Source organism: Gymnodraco acuticeps, unplaced genomic scaffold (genome assembly GCF_902827175.1).
Source record: "Gymnodraco acuticeps unplaced genomic scaffold, fGymAcu1.1, whole genome shotgun sequence".
Lineage (NCBI taxonomy): Eukaryota > Metazoa > Chordata > Actinopteri > Perciformes > Bathydraconidae > Gymnodraco > Gymnodraco acuticeps.
The window spans coordinates 653,685-673,641 of record NW_022991513.1 but is presented as its reverse complement, the minus strand read 5'-3'; the positions used below and the strand labels follow the sequence as shown (position 1 = coordinate 673,641).

General features: G+C 43.6%; 1 protein-coding gene across 2 annotated transcripts; it reads right to left on the bottom strand.

Moving 5' to 3' along the window:
- Positions 1-375: 375 nt before the first annotated feature.
- kars1 (lysyl-tRNA synthetase 1) lies at positions 376-14,598 on the bottom strand. 2 transcript variants are annotated; one of them, XM_034196923.1, is made up of 15 exons: positions 14,455-14,584; positions 13,528-13,693; positions 12,711-12,855; positions 12,440-12,608; positions 12,247-12,340; positions 11,275-11,461; positions 3,821-3,946; positions 3,494-3,613; positions 3,093-3,255; positions 2,692-2,865; positions 2,345-2,430; positions 2,173-2,258; positions 1,961-2,087; positions 1,694-1,837; positions 376-1,011 (listed from the first exon to the last, which is right to left on the bottom strand). In XM_034196923.1, the coding sequence occupies exons 2-15, from the start codon at positions 13,665-13,667 to the stop codon at positions 937-939; spliced, it is 1,836 nt and encodes a 611-aa protein (XP_034052814.1). In that variant the 5' UTR covers positions 13,668-13,693; positions 14,455-14,584; the 3' UTR covers positions 376-936. The 2 variants fall into 2 exon arrangements, with proteins under 2 accessions (XP_034052814.1, XP_034052815.1); XM_034196924.1 differs by lacking the exon at positions 13,528-13,693 and having other exon boundaries at positions 14,455-14,598.
- Positions 14,599-19,957: the final 5,359 nt, after the last annotated feature.

Sequence of the window (19,957 nt, the reverse complement as noted above, 5' to 3'; positions counted from 1 at the left end):
GTTTAAAGTTAAGTTTGCCTGTTGGTGTCTGAGACAAATGAAAAATAATGTATAATTGGTAGTTTAATCATAATTATATATAACATTAATTGTATGCTTGTGTTTTTCTTGCACGACTTACTGAAAAGGTTGATAAAGCATTGTATTCAGCTGCAAGGTCAGTGTGACCCTTTGCTCTGCCCCAGAGGAAGAGTCAGATAATCTCCTTCACAGCTGTAAATGAAATATCACACAATCTGTAGACAACTATTTAAATAGTTTGTCTCAAATCTATTTAAACCTCTGATCATATTGTTCAAACTCTAACTTAGGCTCTTGTAATGTATATAATTGTGTTCTGTAAACAGAGCACAAACATTACAAGACTAAACAATGTTGATTCATATTAACTTTATTCAGACAAACCCACATTTAAACTTCTTGGCAGAGGCATATTTAATTTGTGGAGTCTAGCTTGAAAAATGTCAGACAGGAAAAACAAGCAGGTAAAACAGATGAATATATGGAGAACACTTAAAATATTTATTGTGCATCTAATTTGTATTTGGTAGCCAGACTCAAGCACCATTTTATTTATTACCAAGATGGCATCACAGCAGATCACACGACTTCCTGACCAAATGCCATCCATTTACTGTTTGGATGACAATGAGGATTAAAATGTCCCCTTAAAATTAAACAAGGACAACAAATATGAGCGCAAAATTGTAAGACGTACAAAAGAAAATTAGGAGCTTTTGTCACCTTTACCAGTTAACCATGTAACTGAGACAAGATGATTCCCCTTAATGACTGCAAGGATCAAACCTTATACACACCAACATGATAAAACACAAAACCTGCAGGCTCCACTGATGACCGCAGAGTTATAAAGGCTTTTGCTCTATACGGACTCCTGCACAGGTCTGATAGCAGGAGAGGTCAGAGGTCATGTCATTAGACGGAGGTGCCCTCTATGGGCGCTGATGTCTTATTGTCGTCAGGCTTCATGGCTGGGAAGAGCAACACCTCCTGCAAGAGAACAAAACTGTTAGCTGAGGGTTCTTTCTCTTAGAGCGCAAACATAAAAGTAGACATTGCCTGGCCGATGTTGGCAGCTTATGTACGTGTGCATACGCTGCAAGAAATATGCTTTCCTGAAGAGGTTATCTCTTTAAACCATTGTTCTTTGATCCTGTGTTCTTCTGTTGCACTTCAGTCTGATCAAAGTCTAAAGTGCTCTTCAGAGGACAATGCACTGAGGAAAGGTGCCATGTGGTCACACATACTACATGATCAGGAACCAGGTTGATTTGATTAAATTCTTGACTCTGATTAGGTCCTTTTATAATAATGGTTTGTACTTTATTCATTGTGTTAGTTACAAAAGATTGTGTTTCTAAAACAAAACAAATGTGTTAAGGGCATGGCCTTTCTCAATAAACGTTTTGCATTTCAATCCTGTATTTTTTAAATCTGTGTTTTCCCAGCAATCTTCTTCTATTCCTTTTTAATTTTGGCAAATTACCACCACTGTTAACCAGTGTAATAGTGTGAACCAAGTACAAGTTAATCCTTGCACAATCAAACAAAAGGGGGACCTACTCTAGTACAATATCAGATCCTTTAAAAAAAAAAAAAAAAACGTTTTGTCAAAGTTGTATAAGGATTTAACAACTACATGTTTGAATTGTGACTCCTACGACAGTTTTACCTTGATGTTGTTGGAGTCGGTGAGGAACATGGCGACACGATCGATGCCCATCCCCCAGCCGGCTGTCGGTGGCAGTCCGTACTCCAGAGCCGTGCAGAAGGTCTCATCGATGAACATGGCTTCATCATCACCCTCAGCTTTGGCCTGGAAAAGACCCAACTCCAGTTATTAACATGCACCAATATACACACTTACACTGCAACAACAAGGAGCCTGGACTTTTAGAAAATAAAACAATGCAACAGAAATAAAAAATAATATACATACCATGGCTTGCTGCTCGAAAAGCTCTCTCTGTCTGACGGGATCATTCAACTCGGTGTAAGCATTGCAGATTTCCTTCTTCATTACAAAGAGCTCAAAACGCTCTGTCAGGCCTTTCTGGGTTCGGTGCCTGAAACAAGTGAGAAAATGTCAATACGGATTTAAGCATTGCATTCGAAAAGATAAATATGTGCCTGAAAGAAGGTCTTTCTCACCATTTCGCCAAGGGACTCATGATTTGAGGATGTTCACAGATGAATGTTGGGTTGATACAGGTGACCTCAAGGTAATCTCCAACCAACTGCGGAGCAAAGAAGATCAGCAGTTAGGACCTCATTGAAAACAAAAAAAAGCAATAACAAATAGTGTTGTGCATCAATGCAGCACCTTGTCAAGGAGACGAGCAGTGGTTCTGGGTGAAGGACATTCAACTCCTTTCTTTGCACACAGCTCGTCAAAGAATTTACGTGTCTCTGAAGGTAAGAGAATGAAAGAGAAATCCTTAAAAAACGTCATATTTCTGAGTTAAAAATAAAAATATGTGAAATACAGACAATGAAAAAAACCCTACAGGTGAGGGATAGAAGAAATAAGAGTTTAACCGAATAGGGATGAAAACAGTTTAAAACACAGCCTCAAACAAAATGAAAGAAAAGTACAAAAGTTGTTTTGACATTTCAGAGGGACTTTTACACTCACAGAAAATCCATCTGTAAACATCTACAGATCCTCACCTTCACTGTCATAGCTGTCAGTAGGAGGGAATTTCACTCCCATGATCTTCTCCAGGTCTCCAGTCATGCTCAGTCTTCTGAATGGCGGCGTGAAGTCGATCTCAAAGGCCTTCCCCTCAGGACCGTCAGGGTGATAAGTCACCTTGTATCCTCCAGTGATGTGCTTCACCATTCCTGAAGCAAAAAGGGGAACCACTGAGTTAAAGAGAGTATTTTTTGCTGAGAAGACACTGAGAAGAAATGGGAGTGGGGAATTTGTATTTTAAAATGCACAATTCATACCAATAATACCATCTTCAATGACAAAGATATAAACTGTTTCGTGATAACCGGATCATTATTAGCCTAAAACTTCAATGGCGTTTAATGTGGATTTTTTTCCTCTATGTGTTTTCACTTACCTGAGAGAAGTTTCTCTGTGATTTCCATCAAGTCATGGTAATCTGCATATGCCATGTAGAATTCACAGGTGGTGAACTCTGGATTGTGGGTAAGATCGATGCCTTCATTTCTGAACTGACGACCGATTTCATACACTCTGTCTAGTCCACCAACCACAAGCATCTGTGGGAAAGATATGATATGAAGCTTTAATAGTTTTCTTCAAGGTTGTGTCTTCCTGGTCCAATGTACTTATTGTAAGTCGCTTTGGATAAAAGCGTCAGCTAAATGCAATGTAATGTAATGTAATATTGAAATATCTGACACATGACAAACAAAAGGCAAACACTTTGAGTATTTTAAGTTTTAGCTCTACAAAATTCACAGGAAAAGGGTGTTCCAATTGACGACAAAAAGTGACCTTGTGGTAGAGCTCAGGCGCGATCCTCATGAACAGGTTCATATCCAGGTCATTGTGGTAGGTGACAAACGGACGGGCCACTGCTCCACCAGGAATAATGTTCATCATTGGTGTTTCAATCTAAAGTAAACACAAACGTGTTTACACTGTAATTCTTATTGCCTCAGATGTGGAACAAACACACAAACTTAGTGTGAAAGAAATGTACTATTAAAGCATTTTAAAATACAAATTGTTGCACAAAGGTAATTAAACATTTGTGAAATAATTTTTCTCTAAAGCTTGTCAACTTGGATGTCTTAATACACTACAGAAAGCAATTCCTACCTCCAAAAATCCCAGCTGGTCCAGGAAGCTGCGCAGGTATGTGATGATTTTGGCGCGAGTAATGAACTTTTGCCTCACATAGTCATTGAGAATCAGATCCAAGTAGCGCTGGCGGAACCTTGTTTCCTATCAAGAGAAAGATTACAAAGTGGTGAGAAAAAAAAAGCTTTAAAATGGGTTATTACCACAGGTCACTATCTCTTCCAATCAACATAGGCTACTGAGAGCCAATTCACAGAACAATTAACAGCACTGAACATCTTTGAGGTGCTCTACTTGTGTGACACTGCAACCAGGGTTGGAAGCTATAAGAAAGAAAACATTAATTGAATAATGAAGCGCAAGTGCAAAGGCTGTCTTTGTCCCACCAGGCAAAGTTATACACTGTTGTTAGGAGACTCTAACATTAGTAGCCTGCAGAAAGAACATTCCCTGAGCACAAATCCAGTCCACTAGGCAAAACAAATGTGCACAAAAACTAAACTAATCATAAATAAGTCTGATCTTCCCTCAGGCACATGTTATGAAATCAATCTCACAGTTAAACTTTGACTTGTCATAGCAGGAAAACGATAGTTACGTATGTAACTACGGTTCTATGAATACTGGATGACCGCCAGAGGCGGTGCTTTATTACTTTAGCACTGGATATCTTCTGTCTCGCGCATGCGTAGGTCGAATATTTATATCAACAAAGTCACGTGTGACCTCGTACGACCCGGAAGGCATAAGTTCCGGTGCCGTCGACGAGTTCAGTCCTATGGAATCTTCTCGCAGAAACACGAAATTCCGAGTGACCAAGAACTCTGGCGGTCATCCAGTATTCATAGAACCGTAGTTACATACGTAACTATCGTTCTATTTCATACCTACTGACCGCCAGAGGCGGTGCTTTAGCACTGGATGACCTATACCAACAGAGTCACGAGGAAGTCTGAATACTCACCTTATAAGGATGGTCTAGGTGGACTCTGCAGGAGGACCACACCCAGCGGGTGAGGGGCGGCAACATTCACCCTGTAGAATCTGGCGAATGTGCTCGGAGATGCCCATGTGGCCGCAGTACATATGTCCTCCAGGGGCACACCTCTCAAGGTCGCCCATGACGTGGAGACACTCCTGGTAGAGTGGCACTTTACTCTGGGTGGCAAGGGACGGTCATTCGCCCTGTATGCCTGGGCAATGACGTCCACGATTCAGTGGGACAAGCGCTGTTTTGAGAGCGCATGGCCCTTTCTAGGACCACCGTAACATAAAAAGAGCTGGTCAGACTGACGCATGCCTGCGGTAGTCTGGACATAAGCTCTAAGGGCCCTCACCGGGCATAGGAGTCTTGACCTCTCTTCCCCCTCTCCTGATGGGGGGTCAAACCCTGCCAGCTGGATAGGCCGATTAAAGTGAGAGCGTGTCAGCACCTTAGGGAGGAACGCTATGTTCGGCCATAAGGTGACACCTGAGCCATCTGAGTTCCACCTCAGACACAAGCTGTTTACAGACAAGGCATGAAGCTCGCTTACACGCTTTGCTGAGGTGATGGCAAGAAGAAAAGCAGTCTTGGCTGAGAGCCACCTCAGTTCTGCCTCTAACAAGGGTTCAAAGGGAGGCGAACATAGGGCATCCAGCACCAAGGGCAGATCCCATGAAGGGGCCCTTGGGATGTTCGGGGGGCGAAGTCTCAGTGCTCCCCTTAAAAAGAGGGATACCAGTCTATGGCTCCCCACTGTACTGTTGTCAACCTTTGCATGTTGGGCTGATATAGCAGCCACATACACCCTGACGGTAGCGGGACACCGGCCGTCATCCAGGAGGGACTGTAGGAACTCAAGGATAGTAGGCACCGAGCAATGTACTGGGTCCTCATTTCGCCCTTGGCACCAGTCAGAGAACAGTTTCCACCTGTTTTCGTACTGTCTACGAGTAGATGGTGCCCTCGCATTGAGAATAGTCCTCCTGACAGGCTCTATGCAGTCGCTCAGCAGTGGGTCGGGCCCTCCAGTGGCCAGACCCACAGCTGAAGGCGGCAGGGTCGGGGTGCCATATTTGACCCTCCAGCTGAAACAAGAGGTCCTTCCTGTTGGGGAGACGCCAAGGTGTCCCGCAACAGAGTCTGTGCAGCAGGGAGAACCAAGTCCTGGCTGGCCAGAAGGGGGCCACCAAAAGAAGCCTGTGGCCCTGATGAAGCACTCTGAGGAGTGTTGGTAGGATCAGAGGGAGGGGTGGATAGGCATAGAGAAGACACCCTGGCCATGAATTTGCCAGGGCGTCCTGACCCAAAGGGCTGGTTTTCTCGCTCAAGGAGAACCACAGGAGGCAGTGGGTCGACATCTTCGAGGCAAAGAGATCTACCTCTGCCCTGCCAAAGAGACCCCAGATGTAGGCCACCACCTCTGGATGAAGCCGCCACTCCCCTGGTGGGGGCTTGTGACGGGAGAGGAAGTCTGCGACTTGGTTCTGCTCTCCGGGCAGATACATTGCCCGTAGGCTGGCCAGGCAAGGAGCTGCCCAGGTCAGGAGAGTCTGGGACACCTCTAGCAAGCGTGCAGATTTGGTGCCCCCTTGGTGGTTTATATGGTACACCGCTGTAGTGTTGTCCGAGCGGACAAGCACATGCCTCCCCCTTAGGTATGGCAGGAAGTGCCTGAGTGCTAGGTGCACAGCTCGTAGCTCTAGCACATTGATATGTTCCGTGCCTTCCAGAACAGACCACTGTCCCCGGGCTGTCCTGTTTTGCCACACCGCACCCCATCCCGAGAGGCTGGCATCCGTCGTAACGGTCTCTCTGCGGAAAGGGACGGAGCCCATGGCCACGCCCCTCGACATATATGACCTCTCCCTCCATGGGGATAGAGTGGAGAGGCACTGTTGTGACACCCTGATTCTTTTGTGCCTGTGCAACTTGAGGTCTAAGTGGAGGCCGTTCAGCCATCTCTGCAGGGGGCGCAGTGATAACAAGCCCAAGGGAATGACAGTTGAGGCAGCTGTCGGCATGCCCAAGAGGCGGAGAAACAGGATAAATGCCAGAGACCTGCCCCTTTTGAAGAGGGGAAGAAGCTGGAGAATGTTGTCCAGGCGCTGAGCAGATGGACAGGCCCGCATAGTGACTGTGTCCAGAGCCACCCCAATGAAGGTTAGGCTCTGAGAGGGGTTCAGATAACTCTTCTCCATGTTCACCTTGAGGCCTAGCCGGGTGACATGAGAGAGAAGGAGAGCCGTGTCCTGGGTTGACTGCAACCGGGACGGTGCACAGATTAGCCAGTCGTCTAAGTATGGCAGAATCTTCATACCCTGAGACTGCAGGGGTGATGGGGCTGCCGCGACACACCTGATGAACACCCTTGGGGAGAGGGAGAGTCCGAATGGGAGCACCCTGAACTGAAAATGACGGCCTCTGAAGGCAAAGCGAAGAAACTGCCTGTGATGAGGTACAATAGGCACATGAAAATAAGCGTCCTTTAAATCGATGGACGTGAACCATTCCCCCCTGGCAACGGTACGAAGAACGTCCGCTGTGCTCAGCATATGGAAAGGTAAGATCTTTAGGAACTTGTTGAGTCCCCTTAGATCTAGGATTGGGCGAAGTCCACCGCCTTTCTTCCTTACCAGGAAGTAGGTCGAGTAGAAGCCCCCGGGCTTTGAGATGGGGTCTACAGGCTCGATTGCTCCTTTGGCAAGGAGGACTGACAGCTCCTGGTTTAGGGCGATTTCTTTTGCCGGGTCGCTTATGGTGGTCATTTTGACCCGGCTGAAGGCTGGGGGTCGGCGTCGGAACTGAAGCTTGTACCCTTGGGTTAAGGTGGAAACCACCCAGGGGTCTGAAGCTTGAGCTACCCAGTAGTTGAGCTGCTGCTGGGAGAAATAACCGACAGCCGGCCCCAGACCCTCAGCGCCTTGCCCCCCGGCCTCTGGAGGCTCTGGGGGGGCGATGGTTAGGCACTGGATACCGAGGCTGCCTTGGTGGCGAGTTAACAGGACCGTAGCGGGCCGGCCCCCCCGTGGGATACCGAGGTCCCTGGCGGGTACCGGGGTGAGCTGGTGGACGGGAGCGGCCTCGGAAGGCAGATGCGGAGCCTCTCGGCCTACCGGGGGGGGGGGCATGTCTCTGCGAAGAGCTGAGAACTGTTGCCTGGTCTGACTAGCTTGGACAGTCCGTTCAAGCACCTGTATGGCAGCTGAACCGAACAGTTCCCCGGGCTCCACTGGGACAGCAAGGAGAGTCCTCCTACATGCCTCTGATAAAGGTGACTGTGCCAGCCAAACCTGGCGACGAGTCTGGACGAGAGTGGACATCAGGCACCCAAGCTCTCTTGACATCAGAGCAAACGCCTGTAATGAGGCGTCACTGAGGCTGGTAGCAGAAGCGCTAAGAGCCTCCTGCTGCAGGGAAGCTGAGAGGGCGAGCATGAGGTGAGAGAGGGAATTGCCTATACGGCCCATGCGTGCCGCTGTATCGTAAGCCTTAGTGAGCAGGTCATCAGTGACCCGACATTGGGGTCGAGGGCACCTGGCCTCCGACCTCAGAGCTTCATCAGGGGAAACTATGAGGGAAGCAATGGTAGGCTCCACAGCCGGCATGTGATCAAGGCTGACCTTTGCCGCATCTTGCATGGCTGCTAGGGCTCGGCCATCGGACGTAAGACGGGAAAAAGTCTTAGTGTCCCTCCAGCATGCATGTAACTCCCTCAGATACTCACAAGAGGGAGGAACTGCAAGGGTGGCGGGTGCCAAAGTGCGCCTGAAGAACGCACTGCTAGGCACTGTTTCGGGCTGCTGTACATCCAACTGCTGGCGAGCCAGTGCCATGCGGATGACGGTACTCATGGAGCCGACATCCGCCCCTCCTGAGGATACATGATCTGAGGTACAGGAGCCAGGCCCAGAAGCCTGGGACGGGCCCTCTCCTTCATACTCATTAAATTGAGTGGCTGAAGCTGCCAATGAGAACACATCGTCCTCTGGAATCAGTTCAGGCATGGGTGGGCTGGGTGGACCGGGTGCAGCGGCGTGCTCTGTACGGACACCAGAATGGAGAGCCAAGAGGATTGACTTCATCTGGGCAACCTCAGTAGTGAGTAGGTCCACCCTAGAGGACAGCCTATCAGGCTTGGGCGGGGCACCCGCTGCCCAACGCCTAGGACGGGTAGGTTGGGATGTAGTCGACTGTGCAGGGGGAAGGCCACCCTCAGTCAGTAGTTCAACCCTGGCTAGTCTAGCAGCTCTTACCGCACGATGGTACAATTCATGCACGAGTCCTCCGAAAGGCCCTCCCTCAGATGCTCGAGGCCAAGACAAGAGGGGCAAAGGTCATGGCCATCCTCTGGATGCAGAGAAGCCATACAGGTGTTACAGCCGTTAAACATAGCGCCACTCTTAGGGGAAGCACTCAGCTGACTGTAAATAACTGGCCAGGAAACAAACTCCACAATGGAGGGGAGTGAGCACAAAGTAGTTAGCGTGAGCGTACGCACTCTGCTAACTGGGGTGCGAACAAGTGTGTGGTCAGTTAGTGGTATGTATGCTGTGAGAGGAGAGCGGGAATACTCTCTCCACTAGCGCCATAGCGAGTTAGCCTGAGCGAAAGCACTCTGCTAACTGGAGATGGAATGGTTCTTAAGACAACTGTGTGCAGGGAGAGGGGAGCGGAAACACTCTCTTCACTAGCGCTGTAGCGAGTTAGCTTTGAGCGAGAGCACTCAGCTAACTGGAGGATACAACAGAACCCAACTGTGTGCAGGGAGAGGGGAGCGGAAACACTCTCTTCACTAGCGCTGTAGCGAGTTAGCTTTGAGCGAGAGCACTCAGCTAACTGGAGGATGGAACAGAAACCAACTGTGTGCAAGGAGAGGGGAGCGGAAACACTCTCTTCACCAACGCTGTAGTAAGTTAGCTATGAGCCAGAGCACTCGGCTAACTGGAGGATGGCACAGGAACCAATTGTGCGCCGTGGAAGGGCGAAGACACTCTTTCACTAGCGCCGTAACAGTTAGCTTGAACGGGAGCACTCAAACTAGCTGGACGATATACAGGTAAGGAATTAAATGTCTGTAGTGAGAGGAGGGCGGAGACGCCCTCTTCACTTAGTGTAGTAACAGTTAGCTTGAACGGGCTAGCACTCAGCTAAATGGACGATAGAATCAGATAAGAAACCAATGTATGTAGTGAGAGGAGGTGCGGAGACGCTCCTTTCACTAGTGCAGTAACAGTCTAGCTTGAACGAAAGCGCTCAGCTAACTGGACGATAGAATCAGGTACGATAGAATCAAATGTTTGTAGTGAGAAGAGGGCGGAAACGCTCTCTTCACTAGTACAGTAACAGTTAGCTTGAACGAAAGCGCTCAGCTAACTGCGCAGTGACAATTAGCGAGAGCCCTCGGCTAATTGTATACAATTATTTCATTAGTTTGAGAATATATAGCACAAACAGCAAAAACGGTAGCGCCGGCTGACGTGCAGGAGCGTCCGCTCTTTACCGATCCGGAGCTCCTAAGATCCAAGCGGTGAACACTGCGGTCCCCTCCCTTGGGAGGACGGACAGCTAGCTCATCGCAGCCTTTGGAGGGCGAGCGCTTTCTAGCCCGCAGCTCCGATCTAACGATCACAAGGCTACAGATAGCGATGAGCTAGGATCTTAATTGTTCAGTAAGCTAGCTTGGCTTCTACTCATAAAGTAGTAACCTACGCTGCGAGAAGATAAAAAGGACTGAACTCGTCGACGGCACCGGAACTTATGCCTTCCGGGTCGTACGAGGTCACACGTGACTTTGTTGATATAAATATTCGACCTACGCATGCGCGAGACAAAGATATCCAGTGCTAAAGCACCGCCTCTGGCGGTCAGTAGGTATGAAATAGAACACTAGTGTTGACATTAATTATAGCTCTACTACATTATAGGTGTGCCAGTGAGACATTCAAGCAGAGCGGCATCTGCAAAAGAGAATATACTCGTTCTGAGTGCTCGCGGAGATCACAACAATTCCTCCTCCTTGAGTAGAAGCAACAGTTATTGGCCATCGTGTGTCCAGTGTGAAAATAACCACTTCATCTTTAATCAGCCAAATCTTATTAACTACACGTGCTTGACAAGTCAAACTGAAATGAATAAGAAATAATTAGCAGGTGAAATAAATAGGCGCGTTCACACCGCAGTACTTTTCCCACTTTAGTTCCGATATAGTTCCGAAATGTCGCGTTCACCCAAGGCAGACAAAGAAGAAGAAGTGACGTCAGCGGTTTAATTTGCCTAATCCTCCCCCAGGGACTTATTCCGGTGTGAACGCGATCTGTACTTAGTTCATGAGAACTAAAGAGTTCTCATGAACCTTTGTGGGAAAAGTACTGCGGTGTGAAAGCGCCTAATGCTTAAAAAAAGGTTAGATATAAACTAATGGTTCTGCTTTGTGTAGTCCATTCTCTGTTGCTCTTACCAAATCATAGTCGAATCACAAGGGAATTACCTTGTCTTTGAGGCCAAAGTGGAGGTGGGGCAACATGTGCAAACATGGTGAAAGAAGTGTCATCTCGGTGGGGATGATGCTCAACTCCCCTTTTTTTGTCTTCCCTGGGATACCACGGACACCGATAATATCGCCGCGACGCAGTTTGTTGTTTATGGCCACAAAGGCCTTCTCAGACTTGTAGCTCCTGATGAGTAAAAGAGGATATACAGAAATTAACTAATTGTAATCTTAAATATACACAAGGATAACAACTAATTTTTACAATACAAAAATATACAAACAAAACAAATCACAAACTCAAGCTATGTTGATGGTGAGCTGAGTGGTTTTGCAGTCTTTGTTTGAAACTAATTTTCCTAGTTGTAGTCATTTTCTGATACAACAACTACTGACTCAGTGAGTGTTAGATTATGAAACTCAAGTATAAAACTGAAGTTTAACTATTTATCCTCCACACCATTTCCAAGTATATTAATAACATACATATAGTTGTCCAATCTACGTCAGATTTCACATGCTAGTTAAGAGTCCAGGCCTGAAGACATCTACATGCAAATAGAGCCATCTACTGGCAACATATAATAAGCCTTTTGTGACTCAAATGATACACAGGAACATACTGTGCAATTAGTGTGTGTTCTCTAGCGCCACATGGAGGACACAGGAATTGACATTATAGTAATTTGTGCAATGTGTCTCCAACACACCCTGACATACAAAAAGGCAAGCAAAGGGCCAGCGTTATCATTAATAATGATCCTACTTTTGTAGCTGTTATTGTTGATATTCCTTGTATTGAATAGTGATTATAATTGTTTAGATTATTGGTGGCATCTGGAAGCATCCTCCTTTTTTGACATGCATGTTCACGAATACACATTTTTTTCACATGGGTTGTCTATGTAGTATTTTAAATATGTTGTTCTTCCTGTACACAAAAATGATGTATCCTGTGCTCTCATTCTGTACCTTGAGTTGGCCATGACTTGCAACTTGACGCCTTCACCTCGCAGGTCGTAGAAAATCAGCTTGGCACCAGAAGCCCTCTTGGCATGGACACGGCCTTTAGATCATATATCAAGTTTAACAGGGGATCTACTGCAGGACTACACGCACACAAAATGGCAAATATTTTTAAGATTAAAAAAAATATGCCTTGTACCTGACACATTGAGGAAAGCAACTTCTGTCAGCTGGTCTCCAGGCTGTAGATGATTGTATTTCTCGATGAACTCTGTGAGCGACAAGTCTACATGATACTTGTGAGGATACGGATCCTCTGCTGTGCCCTTCAGTTCCTGGATGGCCTGCGAGCGGATCTTAAAGTATTGCTATGTTGGAGGGAAAAAGACAATGGAATTAATACAAAAATACCAAAACATTTCCGGTATAATACGTAAAGAGCAAGGCATATAATCACAGAAAAAGCTCACATTTGGGTCAAGCGTCTCCTCATCCAACGCACAGGCATCTTCGGCTCCTTTATCATTGGATTTATTTTTTAGATCCAACTGCTCCTTGACCCTGGCTTCTTTTTCGGACGCCTTCTTGTCAGCTTTCATTTGTCTCTTCAGCTCACTGATATGAAAGAGGAATCAAAGATGAGACATAGGTTAGATATTATAGTTTAATGTCAATGATTAAACTAATACTTGAATTGCCCGGGTGCTTAAAGGTGGGATAGGTAAGTTTGCGAAACCGGCTCGAGATACACTTTTTGTTATATTCCATGGAATGCTCTTATCATCCGATAGCAATGAATATCTTAAGCGCTTCGACAAAAATCCATTAAAAATGTCCTCTGTGGAAGCCGTAGCACTGTAAAAAGCACGACCAATCATCTGAGCCGGCCCGGCTAAAATAACTGGATGGCCTACCTGCCTGTCAGCCTTCCCTGTACACAAACTTATCTCGTGCCCTCATTGGTCATGTGGTCGTTCGTGTGTGTTGGAGGAGGGGCTCTGTAAGGAAGTGGCAGATTTTTTCCGGCTGTGTATTTTCAAATTCTAGCTCACTCGAGCTGGTTTCTTCAAAATTACCTACCCCACCTTTAAGTGCACACACACATATTAGATTTTCCACATAACCACGCATTTAACTATATTCTGGTGTTTATATAAATTATTCTGGTGTTTATATAAATAACCAAAAACATAGAAGTCCATGGAGAGAAACACTCATGCAGAAAGGGAAAGGGGACAATGACAAAAGGTTGGTTGTTTTTCTCATTGGAATGGAAAAGCCACCAACCTTTTGTCAACTCTCCAACGGATCCCGTACATGTGTGCATGGACTGCAGCTGTACATGGGGATGCACATTTTAACCACTGTCCCCTGACCGCAAAGGCCTGGCACAGCTGCTGCCCGACTGCCCTGACCAGGCACAGCATACTGAGCTACCAGTCAGCGGACAGACCTGAGAAAATAGATATTTATTCAAAGCAGTGTAGCTCACAGCATGTACAGAAAAAGGTTGTTTGGCCCACCAGGACAAATTAAACACAACTGGGATAAAATACCTCTTCTTATCTACACCAACATTCCAGAGCACACACCCATTAAATAAGGCAACAATAGATAAGGTTTACTTTTACTTTTGGTTAGACATGGGAGTTTCAGACTAACGTTGCTGCTAGCAGTGCACTTGATTACAGCTTTAATGGAGACTCTTAAGGCACATCCATTACAAGAAACTCAAGCCCAACGAAGGGCATGCAGTTAGCATTCTTTAAGAACGGTAAAGACGCTTTTAAACCGTTGAAATACATGATAACAAAGCCATCTACATGAGTAAAGTGTCACAAATAGAATGTATCGCACGTTTAACCCGACATTATCTAAAACAAGGAAGGACGTTTCTTCAACATAACGTTATTGTGGATATTGTAGTTTTACCGATTCCAAAAATGCATTATTGCGATTTGCCTCAGCTCACGTCCAGGACTACAAATACCAGTGACACAATCGAACTGAATTATGGGATGTGTAGGCTTGTCGCGTGTCTCCATATGGTGCCCTCACTTCGCTTGCATCTTCTGACCTGATGCAACGCTAAGTAACGCAGCATAGCCGAATTTAAACGGTAATTATTTCCCAAACTACATGTTATTCTAAAAATCGAAGTAAGTGAAGGATTTAAAATGATAAAAATGCAGTTGAAGAGAAGAATAAGCTTACTTTTTGCTGAGTTTCTCTCCGTCCGCCGAAGTCTCGTCAGCCATGTTGTCGATGATGCTTTGACGTTCCGAAAAAGCAACTGACGCGCATGGCACACACCGAAAACACCGGGAAGGGGGAAGGGTCCAACTGCAGCCGGAGCAAGACGGTACAAACCACGCCCCCTACAAGATACGCCCACTTGTACACGACACTACGGTGGCTGAGAGACAAACGAACATACTACATGGCAGATCAGTAACGAATTGCAAAATGTTATTGTAGCATTTCAAGCAACTATTTGGCAAATAAATTAATAACCTAGACTATACGTTTGAGACACAACAGTATATGACTTTCAGCACAAATCATTTTGTCTAATTAATACATTAAAACAAAAAGGTGGCTTAGTAAACTTTTTTTTTCACACTTTTCACTTTTTTTTTTTAGTACAGATAGGTCTAACATAGGTATTAATGAGATCATCTAATAATTATGTTTGTCTAACTGCTACATATGCATTTATACATGAATGTAGATATTTATGAACATCTTAATATAGTTGTTAAAGGTATTAAAATATAAATAATCACATCATGGGGTTATTGAAGTTTCAAACAGGTAAGATAGGCCTACTATAACATGAAAATATCATTTTTAAAACTAATTTCCGAATCTCAAATTAGCCTATGTAGTTTGGTATATTATTAATTGCTGGATTATTATTATTATTATTATTATTATTATTATTATTATTGATTGCTGGACACCCCTTCACAATTATCATCATTGACTTTTTTTAGACCAAATTAGGAGGGCCAGTCAGGCCACTAATGAGCTAAATCATTGTAATCATCAATCAGTAGAATGGAAACATAGGAGAAAAATAACTCACAACATACAAGAAAGCTATATAAAGAACAACAAAAACATGCGAGTCAGATAATGTTTTTTATAATAATTGTTAAAGGTAGGGTAGGTAAGAATGGAGAAACCAACTCGAGTGCGCTAGAATTTGAAAGTACCACAACCGGAAAAAATCTGCCTCTTCCTTCAGACTTCCTTACAGAGCCCCTCCTCCAACACACGAACGCGCACATGACCAATGAGGGCACAAAATAAGTTTGTGCACGAGATGGAAGGCTGACAGGCAGGTAGGCCATCCAGTTATTTTAGCCGGGCCGGCTAAAATGATTGGTCGTGCTTTTTACAGCGCTACGGCTTTCATAGATGCCATTTTTTATGTATTTATTGTCAAAGCATTTAATATATTCATTGCTATCGGGATGTTAAGAACATTCCATGGAATATAACAAAAAGTGTTTCTGAAGTGAATTACCTACCCCACCTTCAAAGCTCCCATGTCATGACCATTTCTACTGATCATAATTCCATCGTTGAGGTATACTAAAATAGATTTGTATTGTGCAATTGTCCAAACTCACACTGGTTTATCATACAGCATCTCTGTATAGTATGTGTATTCACTCTCTGTCCTAAACGGCTCGTTGAACCCCCCCCCCCCCCCCCTGTGAGCCCAGTGGCCGTCTGCGAGACAGCGAGACACAGAAAAACCCAGCCCGAAACACACACCCGCAGCCTGGCTGGGAGTTTGTGTGTGTGCTCAGGCTGAGTTTCGCTCCGCGGTGTCTCGTCAACCCCACACCAGTGAGCCAGCTCACACTGTCCGCTCCTCGCAGCAGCGAGCCTCGCAACGTCCCGCCGAGTGTGTGTGTGTGTGTGAGGAAGCCCGCGGATTGGTCCAAACATAACATCACTAATACCCAAATACGTCACTGTACCCAAATATGTCACTGTACCCAAATATGTCACTGTACCCAGGAAGAAAAAGAGAAATCTCCAACGAGGCATTCTGGGGCAGCAGAGACAGGTCTTTTCTGTGTTAGAGTTTTACTCGCTACAGGGAGTACTTTGAGGGTTTGTGACTTTGCAGACCGTTTACATGCAGAAAAAGCTACATAACACACAAGGGGACAGGTAATAACCGGAAAAGCATGACATGGGACCTTTAATGTAAATTGTTAATTTTGGGTTGTACTTTCATAAATATTTCTTTGTTTTTGTTTTGGCCCTGTGGTCTACCTATGGTAAGACTTGAGAAGTTTTATTATTCACAATGACTCTGTCTTCGTTTTATTCATGGGGAATTGTGGTTTAAATAAATGTATTGGCAAACATTATAACATTATAGATTGTTTACCGGATAATTACCTTATAATAAATCTGATAAACACAAAGCTAGATATAACCGTTTTATTATATTTTAAATAAGTAATACAATAATCCTATTTTCTCCTCCAAAAACTGTCATAACTTGGTTTACAGTTTAAGTTCAATAAAGTCAAAGTTAAGTTTTGGATTTTTTTTTTATGTTGCACAAAGACTAACAACATCTTGTCCTGTTATTTATTTCAACCCTTAATCAATGGAGAATTTGGGAATAGTTCTCTACACCCAACAATAACGTTGTAAAGTCAACATTTATAAGGCTATAATTCTCTGTGATTGGATATGATACATGGCAGAATGATTTTCAAAGGTTTTATGTTAAATAACTGAAGCCTTTATGAAGGCATATTGTATTGCCTCTATAAGGAATTAGAGTCAAAGGGATACGACTTTAGGTAAGGGACATTTGCTGCGAATTCCTCAACTGCACGTTTGTTTCATATGTTTAAATAATGTTAAGGATGTGCCTTAAGAGTTTCCATTAAAGCTGTAATCAAGTGCACTGCTAGCAGCAACGTTAGTCTGAAACTCCCATGTCTAACCAAAAGTAAAAGTAAACCTTATCTATTGTTGCCTTATTTAATGGGTGTGTGCTCTGGAATGTTGGTGTAGATAAGAAGAGGTATTTTATCCCAGTTGTGTTTAATTTGTCCTGGTGGGCCAAACAGCCTTTTTCTGTACATGCTGTGAGCTACACTGCTTTGAATAAATATCTATTTTCTCGGGTCTGTCCGCTGACTGGTAGCTCAGTATGCTGTGCCTGGTCAGGGCAGCCGGGCAGCAGCTGTGCCAGGCCTTTGCGGTCAGGGGACAGTGGTTAAAATGTGCATCCCCATGTACAGCTGCAGTCCATACACACATGTATGGGATCCGTTGGAGAGGTGACAAGAGGTTGGTGGCTTTTCCATTCCAATGAGAAAAACAACCAACCTTTTGTCATGGTCCCCTTTCCCTTTCTGCATGAGTGTTTCTCTCCATGGACTTCTATGTTTTTGGTTATTTATATAAACACCAGAATAATTTATATAAACACCAGAATAGAGTTAAATGCGTGGTTATGTGGAAAATCTAATATGTGTGTGTGCACTTGAGCATCCGGGCAATTTAAGTTTTAGTTTAATCATTGACATTAAACTATAATATCTAACCTATGTCTCATCTTTGATTCCTCTTTCATATCAGTGAGCTGAAGAGACAAATGAAAGCCGACAAGAAGGCATCTGAAAAAGAAGCCAGGGTCAAGGAGCAGAGAGTCTCCATTAAAGCTGTAATCAAGTGACTACATTGTGTCTTTACATTTACACAATGTCTGCTCTGTGTAGATATGACATATAAATGTATGCACTTCTGTGAAAACAATATCAGTATAAAAAAAGAAATACCACCTGCCATTAACCGGGGCAAAGTAACTTCAGTTGAAGATGGTCACTTTGGTACGGGAAAAAACAAAATTAGAAGCACATGTGTCTCAATTTGTACTGCTTAGACCAAAATACATGAAAAGAAGCTCAAAGGTAAAACATTTAAAGTATATATGTTTAATATAGATAGCAGCAAGTTAACAGAAACTTAATTTGCAAGAGAGTAAAACATTCCAACAAAAGCACAAAGAAAATATATTGGTTTTCCAAGGGTGATTATTTGACAGTTGTTCACATGGTTAGAAACAAAAAGGTAAAAACGTAACACCCCCCTTTGCTTTTTCTAGGACCAAAAATAAGCTGTTTACTAGAAGAGTGGTTCACTTGTGTTGGGAGTGAAGAGACTTTAAAGATCTTACAGGTATGTGGGGAACTTTGGTAAATAATAATACCAGATTCTGAACATATAAGTGACCAATTACATGAAAGTACGCACAATTTGCAAATCACATTGTTAACTAAATGACAGGAAAAGTATATTTGAATGTTAATTGACTTTTACTTTGAGAACACCATGACATCCACTCAGAGACCAAAGAGAAATCAGACAGATTAGGAACAAGTACAAGTACAAGTAAACAGTAAGCCTAGATCCACAAAAAAACCAAAAAGCATTAAGGCAATAAAGAATGAAAAACAATTAGTGACCCTCGTTTCAGTCGGAGATGGTTGTTGAGAAGAGACATTTGCATTTTAACTGACTTTATAACAGTTTCAGGCGGCGCTCAAGGCATCAGAAAATATTTCAAAAAGCAACATAAATAATAGAAAGAACATCTACTTTGGTTTCCCCTTTATGCTGAAACAGGAGATGCTATTTAGAAAAATATATATTCAATAACTAACAGTTCTACATTTACAGTATATTAGCTGCATAGCAGTTTCAGGGAAAACAATATCTGCATCTACGTTGTATAACATAAATGCAATGGATACTTCAGTACAAACAAGTTGGATGCATACAGAACAGAAACAGAAATTGCACGACAAGTTTATCAAACATAACCACATTTATCTGGTCACTATTGTGGAGCAATTAAAGTACAGTTAAAGTCTTATGGCTTAAAACATTCTAGTAAATGAGGACTAATCATCATCTGGAGAAACCAGTGGGGTATTAACAGGCAACAATGATAAAACATCAATCTGGTTGAAACTACAACATCTCCTCAAGGCACATGTACAATATCTTCCGGTGTCTAAAGTTACATTGAATCAAAACAGTTTGACAACCTGTGATAGCAGATTAAGTGTGTTGATATTAAATGAATGGGTAATGTTAAGATAAACCAGTTGAAACAGAGAAAGTTAGTAGCATTTTAAGGAAATATGAGAAATCCAGTTTATGTAAATACGCAAATGAGGAAACTGTAATTTCTAAAAAGTAATTACATCCACAGTATGTGTATAAAAGAACATTTTGGATCAAAGTGAAACATTTGCAGCCTTGCTGTATAATCACATTCACATATTTGTAGTAAAATACTGACATTTGTTGGTCCTGTTTTGAAGAATCTCTGATTTTGACTGAGTTTCACTATTTGGTCAAAAAAAACAACAGGGCCAGTGTGTTGTAGTCAATTACAAGCACATGATATGTACAATAAAGTGTATATAATTATAAAAGTCAAAGGAGTAACTGTGCACAGGAATATACATTTATTTTGTACAATCTTCTTTAAAGACATTACCACCATCATCAAAAGGGGCCAGGTACAGTATCAGAAGGTGTGTGTGGAGGGGGGGGGCAAATCACATTGCTGTCATTAATACAGTTATAAAATATCTGAACACAACTGATTAAGGGAAGAAAAATATATAATGAACAACACACAAATAAATTAGAAATGATT